General features: G+C 64.1%; 1 protein-coding gene across 4 annotated transcripts in view; it reads right to left on the bottom strand.

Moving 5' to 3' along the window:
* Nucleotides 1-1480: 1480 nt before the first annotated feature.
* Nucleotides 1481-10101, bottom strand: part of TMC6 (transmembrane channel like 6) — a 12001-nt gene continuing 3380 nt past the window's right edge. For 3 of the 4 annotated variants that reach the window (XM_014526411.2, XM_014526412.2, XM_025193366.1), the window contains 18 exons: nt 9887-10018; nt 9339-9497; nt 9146-9251; nt 8843-8939; nt 8182-8436; nt 7722-7912; nt 7399-7543; nt 7102-7257; nt 6798-6973; nt 6598-6679; nt 6072-6169; nt 5855-5950; nt 5262-5337; nt 4892-5025; nt 4343-4519; nt 2365-2443; nt 2162-2239; nt 1481-1889 (listed from right to left, as the gene is read on the bottom strand). In XM_014526411.2, coding sequence (XP_014381897.1) covers nt 2168-2239; nt 2365-2443; nt 4343-4519; nt 4892-5025; nt 5262-5337; nt 5855-5950; nt 6072-6169; nt 6598-6679; nt 6798-6973; nt 7102-7257; nt 7399-7543; nt 7722-7912; nt 8182-8436; nt 8843-8939; nt 9146-9251; nt 9339-9497; nt 9887-10018 — 2231 coding nt within the window. In that variant the 3' untranslated portion in view covers nt 1481-1889; nt 2162-2167. The remainder of the gene's footprint in view (nt 1890-2161; nt 2240-2364; nt 2444-4342; nt 4520-4891; nt 5026-5261; nt 5338-5854; nt 5951-6071; nt 6170-6597; nt 6680-6797; nt 6974-7101; nt 7258-7398; nt 7544-7721; nt 7913-8181; nt 8437-8842; nt 8940-9145; nt 9252-9338; nt 9498-9886; nt 10019-10101) is intronic. The other variant, XM_014526410.2, reaches the window with a different exon arrangement.

The raw sequence follows: 10101 nt of genomic DNA on the forward strand, positions 1-10101 counted from the left end.
CGCGGGGCGGGGCGAGGCGAGCGCAGGCAAACAGCCTCGGCCGCCGCCCGTCCCTCCCGGGGCCGCCGCTCGGTTCCTGGTTCCCAGTTCCGGGTTCCTTTTACAAAGCTGATCTAGACTCAGTAAAAGCTCGTTATTAATGAATTACGCGTCCTAGAGAGCGAGAATCTCATTAGCTACGCACAGGACTAATTAATATGTAAAAGAATACCCCACATCAAGTCCGGAAAGGCCAGGATGGGATTATGGGGCAAAGTACTGCTTGGGCCACCCCAGCCTTCATGGCGGTGCCGCGGAGGCTGTCCCGAAGAGCCCTGACCACAGTCCCGCCGGCCCCAAGCGCGGCCTGGCCGTGCCAGCTGCCAGCTCACGGCCCCCATGCCCACTCTACTAAGTATAATGGCTTGAATAAGGAACTGGCCCTTCTTCGGCCACCCATCAGGATACCTCTGTGCCACCGGGGGACTGTCCTGGACGTCTGTGACCAGAGACTTGTCCGGCCCAAAGTGAGGTGTGGCCGTGCCAGGCTGCCAACCGACAGCACCCCCCAGACACTGTGCTAAATTAATCAACCGGAATAAGGAACTGGAATCTGGGCTGGGATTATACCCAGAAATCCTTCTTGGGCCACCCCAGACCATGTCTCTGTGCCACCGGGGGACACTCCTGGACATCTCTGAGCAGAGACTTGCTTGACCCAAGCCGCGGTTTGGCCGAGCCAGGCTGCCAACAGACAGCACGCCGAGCTGTGCTAAGTATGTGGTCTTGAATTAGGAACTGGCTGGTGGGCTGGCACGGGAGACGGAAATGCTTCTTGGGCCACCCCACGCCGTGACACTGGTGCCGGGCCACTCTCCTGGACACCTCTAACCAGAATATTGCCTGGCCCAAAAGGCGGTTTGGCCGTGCCAGGGTGCTAAGTGACAGCCCCCCAGCCACTGTGCTAGATATATGGACCCGAATAAGGAACAGGCTTTTGAGCTAGGATTACAGCTAGTAATCCTGCTTGGGCCACCCCATGGCACAGCTCTGTGCCCCCGGAGGACTCTCGTGGACATCTTTGACCAGAGACTTGCCCGGCCCAAAACGTGGTTTTGCCGTGCCCGACTGCTATCTGACAGCTCCCTGGCCCCTGTGCTAAGTATAATGGCTCGAATAAAGAACTGTTTTTGGGCTGGGATTAGAGATGAGATGAGACCCCAGATGTGTGGCGTGTGGGAGAGGAGCGGGTGACACAGCCATGGGACCGCCAGGCTCCAGGGGCAAGTTTGCAGCACCGCGCCCTGGGGCTGGGCAGCGCAGCGGGCCTGGATTCCCGGCTGCCCAGATGTGGGCACAGGCTCAGGACCCGGGCAAGGCATCTCTGCCCCAGCCTCCCTGTCAGCAGCAGTGTGCATGGGCACCCTGCATCCCCCATCCTCAGAGCTCGCACGCGCCCCCGCTCCCCACAACCCCGGGAACAAAAGCACCAAGCAGCAGCTGCAGCATCGCGCTTCTAATGCGACGGGGCTGTAAGGGAGAGAGGGTCGCTCGGGGAACGGGCCAATATTCAGGCCGCCAGGCCCTGTGTCCGTGGGGCAGTGGCACAAGGGAGCGCAGCTCGTCCCTGGCCCCTGGGCTTGTTGGCACACGCCGCTCAGCTCCGGGCAGTCCGGGCCACCTCTGCAGGGAGTCCTTGGGGTCCTTTCTGGGTGGAAACCAGCTCCGGGGTCTGGCCGAGTGGGGCTCGTGGCTGCAGCATGGGGGCAGCCGGGCAGGCAGCAGCTAGCGTTCTCCATGACGTGGTCGTGTCTCAGCCCAGGCTGGTCTCTGGCTGCTCAGGACCTCCTGGAAGTGGGGGCTGTCCATGGCCTGAGCCCCAGAGCCTCTGCTGGCTTCAAGGGACCCTGCTGCACCAGAAGGCAAGACAGAGGGCTGTGGCCACAGCCTGGCAGACAGGCCCACGGCACGGGGGTTGCGTGGGCACTGACCCCAGAGCTTGCAAACAAACCCTGCGGTCCCTGGTGCCCAGTCCTGCCCAGGGAAAAGTGGCCCGGAGTGCTCCCGTGCGGGCAGTGCAGCCAGGCTGCTCCCAGCCCCTGCAGCAGAAGGAAACCCACGGGCCTCTCAGCCGCCCAGACCCCCACTCCGGCCCTGCTGCCTCCTCCCACCCCTGGCTTACCTGGGCTCAGGTGCGCTGCTCCTGCTTTGCATAGATAGAGTGAAGTTTCTGAATGAGGAACGTCTTGTCCGCCCCTTCCTAGGAGAGCAGGCGGATGAGCAGGGGCGCAGGCTCCCCAACCCCGGCTATCGGGGTGCTCCCAGGCCCCGTGGCACCGCAGCAGGAGCCACGTATCTCCCCACCTTCTCTCCCTGGGCACTCACGTTGGTGATCTGCTCCTTCAGCAGGCCGATGATCCTGCGCTGGCCTTTCACCACCTGGATTTTGAGGTAGATCACTGCCCTGTGGGGCAGAGCCAGGGCCTGAGCTGGGGGGACTGGGGGCCAGGCCTCCCCTCTCCTTCCCCAGCCAGGGCAGAGACGGGTCAGCTCCACCAGCTCCTGCCCTGCACGCACACCCTGGGCCTGCCCGTGCTCAGGGCACAGAGCCCAGCCTGCCCCCAGCACCCTCCTGCCCTACGCACTGCCCAGTCATGTCAGACTGCACCATGGGGCCGTGAGGGCCTGGCCTCTCTGACTCCTCCAACACGAGCAGCCTCCCCACCACCCACCGGAGAAGCCCACTATGCCCTTCTGCTCGGGCTCCCAACCATGGGGACAAGTGGCTCCGAGGGGAGCACAGGGCTGAGACCTGCCACGGGCATAGTTTCATAGTTGGTCGGGTCAGAAGGGACCTGAGCAGATCAAGTCCAACCCCCTGCCATGGGCAGGAAAGGATCTGAGGTCAGACGACCCTGGCTAGGTGATTATCTAGCTTCCCTTTGAAGACCCCCAGGGTAGGAGCAAGCACCACTTCCCTGGGAAGTTGGTTCCAGATCCTAGCCGCCCTGACAGCGAAGTAGCGCCTCCTGATGTCTAGCCTGAATCTACCCTCTGCCAGCTTGTGACCGTTATTTCTAGTCACTCCTGGTAGTGCTGGGGGGAACAGAGACTCCCCCAATGCCTGCTGGTCCCCCCTGACTAGTTTGTAAGCGGCCACTAGATCCCCCTTGGCCTTCTCTTGTGGAGGCTGAACAGGTTCAGGTCCCGTAGCCTCTCCTCGTAGGGCCTGCCCTGCTGCCCCCGATCATGCGGGTGGCCTCCTCTGGACCCTCTCCATGCTGGCCACATCCCTCCTGAAGTGCAGCGCCCAGAGCTGGACACAGTACTCCAACTGCGGTCTGACCAGTGTCACGTAGAGGGGAAGGATCACTTCCTTGGCCCTGCTCGAGATGCATCTGTGGATGCACAACAAGGTGTGGTTGGCTTCCTGACCGCGTCCCCACACTGTCGGCCCATGTTCATTTTGGCATCAATAATGACTCCAAGATCGTTTTCTGCCTCTGTGCCGATGAGAAGGGAGTTCCCCAGCCTGGAGTTCTGCTGCTGGTTCCTCCTCCCCAGGTGCAGCACCTTGCACTTGTCAGTGTTGAACCCCATCCTGTTCTCATCGGCCCACCCCAGTAGCCTGTCCAAATCTAGTTGTAGCCTGTCCCTCTCCTCCAGCATGCCCACTTCCCCCGACATCTTAGTGTCGTCTGCGAATTTGAACAAGGTGCTTTTCACCCCCTCGTCCAAGTCGCTGATGAAGATGTTGAACAGCGCGGGCCCGAGGACCGAGCCCTGGGGGACCCCGCTGCCCACATCCCTCCAGGTCAACTAGGACCCGTCCACCACCCCTCTCTGGGTGCGGCCCTCCAGCCAGTTAGTGACCCATCTGACCGTGTAGGTGTCGACACCACAGTCCCCTAATTTTTTAATGAGAATGGGGTGAGAGACAGTGTCGACGGCCTTCCTAAAGTCCAAAAAGACTACGTACACTGCTACCCCTGTGTCTAAGGATGTTGTGACCTGGTCGTAGAAGACACCAGGTTGGTCTGACAGGACCTGCCCCTAATGAACCCGTGTTGGTTGCCCCTAAGCATGATCTCCCTGCCGGCCCCTCGCAGATGTGCTCCTGCATAATTTTCTCGAAGAGTTTCCCCAGGACCGAGGTAAGAATAATGGGCCTGTAGTTTCCTAGGTCCTCCTTCCTCCCTTTTTTTGAAAATGGGGACCACGCTGGCCCTTTTCCAGTCCTCCAGCACCTCGCCAGAGCACAGGGCAGAGGGAGCCTGGGGGGTCAGCTGGAGGGGTTGCTCCTGACCCCACGAAGGCCGTCCACTGGCAGTGCCCAGCCTGGATGCCTGGCTCCGGTACTCACAGCAGGATGCTGGACATGAAGAACAGGAAGAAGGTGTTTTCCACCAGGTGTTGGTGGATCCAGGTGAACCAGGTGATGCTGGGGCCGGAATGCTCCAGCCGCCGCACCCAGGTCTTCCCAGACTCATAGATGGTCTCCAGGGTCCGGAATGGGCTGCACGTCTCCGATGGCTTTGCTCTGAGGCAGGAGGGCACAGGGACAGTCTCACTCGCTGTGGGGAGTGTGCCCGAGCTCGGCCAGGCCCCTTCCCCAGCCCCACGAGAGCCGGGGTGGCTCGGGGTGGTCCTACCCCAGGAAAGGGCAGCCCTAGCATGTGGAGAGGACCGAGTGCCTCAAGCGGGAGCCCGGGCAGGAGTGTACTCTGCTTCCTGCCAGCTCAGGCTGCAGGGCTGGGGAAATCCCCTGCCCCGTGCCCAGCATCTACAGGGGCACCAGGTAGGTGCTGGATGGCCAGGTCGCGTCGTGCTGATGGAGAGAAGCAGCGAGGCCGGGGGCAAGCAGGCCTGGCAGCTCCGTCCCGCTCGTCCCACCCCCCAGCTGCTGACTCACGACCAGATGGTGTAGGACAGGAAGACGGCTGCTCCCAGGAAGGACGGGAAGCACAGGAGGGTGATGAAGACAGTGCTCATGTGTGATGCCCGCCAGGGCTTGCTGGGCGACTGGCAGTTCTTCATCAGGCTGGCCTGGGGACATGAGGCCGTCAGGTCCCGGTGCCAACTCCCGACCACCAGTGAGCTCCCTGGGGCACCGGGGGACACAGGGGCGAAGAGGCTGGCCCCCTCCCCGGCACCTTCCAGCCCCTTTGGGATGAGCTGAACACGATGCTGGGGCCTGCCCCGTTCCACCCTGTCCAGCACCTGGGGTCTCGCCCAGGACAGCACCGCTGCCAGTCCCCATGCGGCGCTGCCTGCTGTGCTACCTTTTTAATGTAGAACAAGAGCAGCAGCTTCAGGATCTGGATGGCGGGGAGGAGCGGGGAGAAGAGGACGCCCAGCCTGGAAGGAAGAGAGGGAGATGCAGTCGACCCGGAGCCGGAGGGCCCCAGCACAGGACAGCGTGGCCCGGGCTGGGCTGCCCACAGGAAGGGGGAGATGGGCAGGAGGGGACCAATGCGGTGAACCATAGGTCATGGTGAAGCGTGGCCCCCACTCAAAGGCCTCGTCCCCCGACACGATGGGGAGGCCCAGGCAGTCCTGGACATGCACCGCAGGGAGCTCAGCCAGGGCCTGGGCAGGGCCATATCCTGTCCCATCACCCACAAGGCTTTTGAGGAGGGTGCTGAGCTACTCGCCTAGCCCTGCCCCACGTGCTGTCCTCCCCGGGCAGCTGGAGGTCAGCTTTACCCTTACAAGTGGGCCTGACCTCGGCCCCAGGCAGGGCCAGCACACGCGGCCTCTCTCCCCAGGGCTCCAGGCTGGCCAGAGCGTGTGAGCCCAGCCTGGGAACGCACGGAGGAAGTGAGTCATGGCCTCGGGGCAGGCGTGGGAGCACGGCGTGGCCCCGGGACCTCACCAAGTCAGCGTCTGCCCGTAAATCAGCTCCAGCACGTTCCGTGCGATGTCGAACTCCGGCCGCTGCTTCCTCTTCAGCCTCTTCTCCAGGATCAGCCTGGAAGAGAGTGGGGGCGCCGTGAGGGCGAGGTCACGGGACGCGAGCCTTGGCCCTTCCCGAGGCCTGGCTGCTCGGTCCCTGCGGGTCAGAGCTGATGGAGGCCGCAGGGGGTCATTACCTCCAGAGCAGCTCCCCAAGGAGGGTGTCCAGCAGGACGAAGATGAAGTCCATCACCACGAAGCGGTACAGCTCCTGCCCCACCGACGTCTCCCAGCACTGGGCACACGGGCATGGGAGCATCAGAGTGAGGAGCAGGAAGGCTCCCTCCGGGCCTCCCTGAGCCTTGTTAGACCTGTGGGGACCCCTAACCCCCAGGCCCCTGTGCCCCCACAGCTGGCAGCGATCCCACCTGCTCTCTGGGTCTCCAGCCCCTTGTGTGCCTGGCCCATGGTGCTCTGCCACAGTATCCCGGCGAGACGCTGGCTGTGTGGCAGCAGGACACGGAACAAGACCCCCTTGCAAGGTCTCCAGCACAGGGCTCAGCATGAGAGCAAGGCTCTCTGCTGAATAAAGCTCCATTTGGAGGGGAAACTCCTGTCTCTCGAGCCCCTTGTTCTCTCTCCAAGCCACTGAGTCCCATCCAGGGCTCTGGGGTAATGCTGCCCCTGCGCCCCACACACAGCGCCTGCCGCCAGCCCACTGACCTTGTCCCCTGATAGCCCGACCTTGCGGCTCAGCCAGTGGTAGCACAGCATCCCCAGCACCACCATCTTCAGCAGCAAGTTCCTGGGGGGAAGAAGAGGGTGGGGAGCAGGGCTGAGAGCGAGGACCGGGACGGGGCCCTGATGGGTGTGAGAAGCCCCTGAATCCGGCAGGTGTCTCCCCTACCCCATGTGCCACCCACCTGCAGATGGCCACGTAGACCCCCAGCACCGGGGACTCCTGCCTCTCCCAGGTGCCCAGCCCGCTGTACACATAGGGCAGCACCAAGTTCATCAGGGATACGACCAGTGGCAGGGCCAGCAGCTGGGCTTCCTCCTGCATCTCGCTGCTGTGCTGCTCCCAGCTCTTCTGCTGCACCTGCAAAGCAGGCGCCCGGGGTGTCACCCGCCAGCGAGCAGCTCAGAGCTAGGGGTGCTGGGACCTGGCACTGGGCTCCCTGCCCCAGGTGGGCTCTCAGTGGGGATCTGGTGGTAGGGCATGCTCACCCTGTGCATGTGCTCTGAGAAGTAGTAGACGGCGAGGACGCAGGCCAGCACACTGCCCAGCGACAAGGCCCAGGTCAGGGCCAGCACTGCCAGCCTGTGCAGCTGCTGGCACAGGCTCCTGGGGCGGTACTGGTCCCGGAGTTCCCCCAGCAGCTCCTGCAAGACACTGCGTCATGGCTGGCATAGGCCGCTCCGGGCCCTGGTGCTGCCCATTCGCCTGGCAGAGCTTGCTCTCCGAGGAGATGAGCCAGGTTGGGGTCCAACTGTGTGGAGCCATAGGGATTGGGGAGGGCTCACCTTTAGCTGGGTGCAGAGGTTGTCCTGCAGCAGCTGCACAGAGCGCCGCTGCGTCACCTTCCAGTCCCAGGTGCAGAATAGCTTCATGGCGAGGTCGCCCCTGGTGCTGTCCACGCGGTAGCTCTCCCCAAAGGACCGTGACATGCTGCAGCATGGAGCAGCCCCGTCAGTCGCCGCCTGGCCTGGGCTGAGTGCCCGGGCAGGTGGGAACCAGGCATGGTGCAAATGGTATCACATACCTGGGGAGCTTCCTAAATGGCTGGTGGGCAAAGTGGTACCCTGGGCTTGGGGAGTGGGAGGGGAGTGCAGGGGGGGGTCCTCACCTGTACACCAGCAGGATGCAGGTAATGAAGAAGGAGACCCCGATGGTGAAGAGGTAGGCCAGCGGCATGTTGTAGGGCAGGCGGCTGTGGCCGCGTTGACACCTCACGGAGCTGGGGCCCAAGATGCAGGGGTCATTCAGGGTGTCGTTACTGTAGTAGCCGCAGTACATCAGCGTGTGGGTGAAGGAGCCCTGCGGGGAGCACAGGGATGGCACCCGGTCTCCCCTGCCAGTGCCTTTGGGGAGAGCTCTGCCAGGGGGATGTGGGGCTGCTCCCCCACAATGGTCCCCCGAGTCTCTGCTTCCCCCAACATGGCCTCCCCTCCCCATGGAGAAGTGCGGGGCTTTTTCTGGACCAAGGCTCCACTTCCTTGGGGTCGCAGCAGGTGAGGGGGGAACACAGGCAGCAAGGGGCGAGCTGGGAGAGCGGGGGCCCTGGAGCCCCCCAGGGAGGCACTTACAGCCCCGGTGAGGAGCTCGAGGCCCATGAAGGTGCGGCGGGCGGGGGTGGTCGGGGGGTAGGCGGCCTGCATGGCCACGACGAAGACGAGGAGCAGGAGGAACAGGAGGAGGTTGAACAGGAGCAGAGTCTTGAGGAACAGGAAGTAGGACAGGACACTGGAGCCGAAGCGGCCGCCGATCTGCTTGAGGGCGTAGTGCCAGGGCTGCAGCGTGGGCAGGGAGGACAGCAGCCCGTACCAGGTACTCCGGACACCCTGTGGGGATGCACGATGCTCTGAGTCCAGGTCTGCCAGGGCCAGGGGCTTTCTTGACCCCAGAGCCTGCTCTGCTCACGCCAGCTGCCGGTGCCACCGTCAGGTGCGGTGAGGGTCCCTGCTCCCATTACCAATGCCTCTGCTCCCCGTGGCCCTGCGCTGGCCCATTGCTCCCCAGGTATGGAGAGCACAAGCCAGGCACCACTCCCAGGGAGGGGGGCCCCAGCTCCCCCAGAGAAGCCCCGGGCTGCAGCAGCTTTGTGGGCCCAGGGAGCTGTCTGCCTGCCCGCTGGACCCCCAGTGGGGGTCCCTGCAGTGGGAACCCTGCAGCCACGAGCTGGGAGCAAGTCACTCTGGACAGAGCCCCCCACCCTGGCCGCAGCCCTGGGCAGGGAGCAGGACTCACGAGGATGAGGTGGTACTCGACTTGGCTGCATCCAGGCAGGGGGCCCCGGATCCTGCGGGGCTTCTTCAGGGTGTCTCCCTGCCCGCTCGAATCCTGCCTGCAATGCAGACAGACAAGCAGACGTCTAGCCCCTGCTCAGCCCAGCCCAACGGAGGCTGCAGGGGGATGGGACCCAGCCCCAAGCCTGCCCCACGGGGCACTTGGGGCACGGCCCGTTTCCTGTCTTGCTTACCCCTGCCCCCTGCATGTGCCCCCTCCCCGCCCTCCCAGGCTGAAGGGACGCCCACCACGGCCGGCACCCACCTGAGGCTGCGCTTCTGGGCCAGGCTGAGGGGCATGGTCAGCAGCAGGTGGCTGCGCTGGCTGCTTGGGAGGCTCTGCAGCTCCTTCACCAGCAGGCACCGCTTTTCTGGGGAGACAAGCAAGGGCAGGATGAGACTGCAGTGCCACGAGGCAGCCCCCCAGCCCCTCCCCAGCACCAGTGGCCAGAACTCACCTTCTTCTTGGGCGTGGCCAGCGTCCAGCTCCAGGTCGTACTGGCGGAGGCTGGGCCGGGCGGCGCGGGAAGTCTGCAGCAGGGGTGGGCGGCTGCTCCGGCGCCGCAGCCGGGCTGTGCGGTTGTAGTACTGCGAGAGGATGGCCCCGCGGCTGCTGCCTGGAGCAGACAGAGAGTGGGCTTGGACCGGAGGGGGTGTGGTTGGGCCACAGCAGGTCCTGGCTGCACCGCAAAGCTCTGCACCCGCCGCAGCTCCCCCCTGCAGCAAGCCCCACAGTTTCCCCCCATGCATCACAGCTCGGCTTGGGAAGCTGAGCCGTGTGGTCTGCCCCGGGGGGTCCCGGGTATGTGTCTGGGCAGCTTGGGGCACTGGACAGTTGTTGGCTGCACCCACTGTGACGTGGCCGAACGGCATGGCCAGATGGTGGCTGGGCCCTGAAAGCCTGGGCTGGTGGGGATGCAGCTGCTCCTTGCAGCCTGTGGCCACCCCTGGGAAGAGACGGGCTGGGGCAGGCTGGGCTGTGGTCCCGTGGCGCAGGGGAGCTCACCGATGGTGCGGCTGGGCATGCTGGCCAGGATCCTCAGCGTGGCGGCGGAGTACTCGGGGTGCTCCCAGCTGCACTCAGGCTTGGCCCAGGCCTCGGCCCCGGGGGCGAGAGGAGGCATGTAGGCCAAGGGCTCTGGAGGAGACACAGAGCTGGTGAGGGCTGGAGGAGCCTCCTGCAACCTCCCCTCCCACCTCTGCTTCCCCTGCGGCTGGGGG

This window comes from Alligator sinensis, unplaced genomic scaffold (genome assembly GCF_000455745.1).
Source record: "Alligator sinensis unplaced genomic scaffold, ASM45574v1 scaffold1565_1, whole genome shotgun sequence".
NCBI classification, from domain to species: domain Eukaryota; kingdom Metazoa; phylum Chordata; order Crocodylia; family Alligatoridae; genus Alligator; species Alligator sinensis.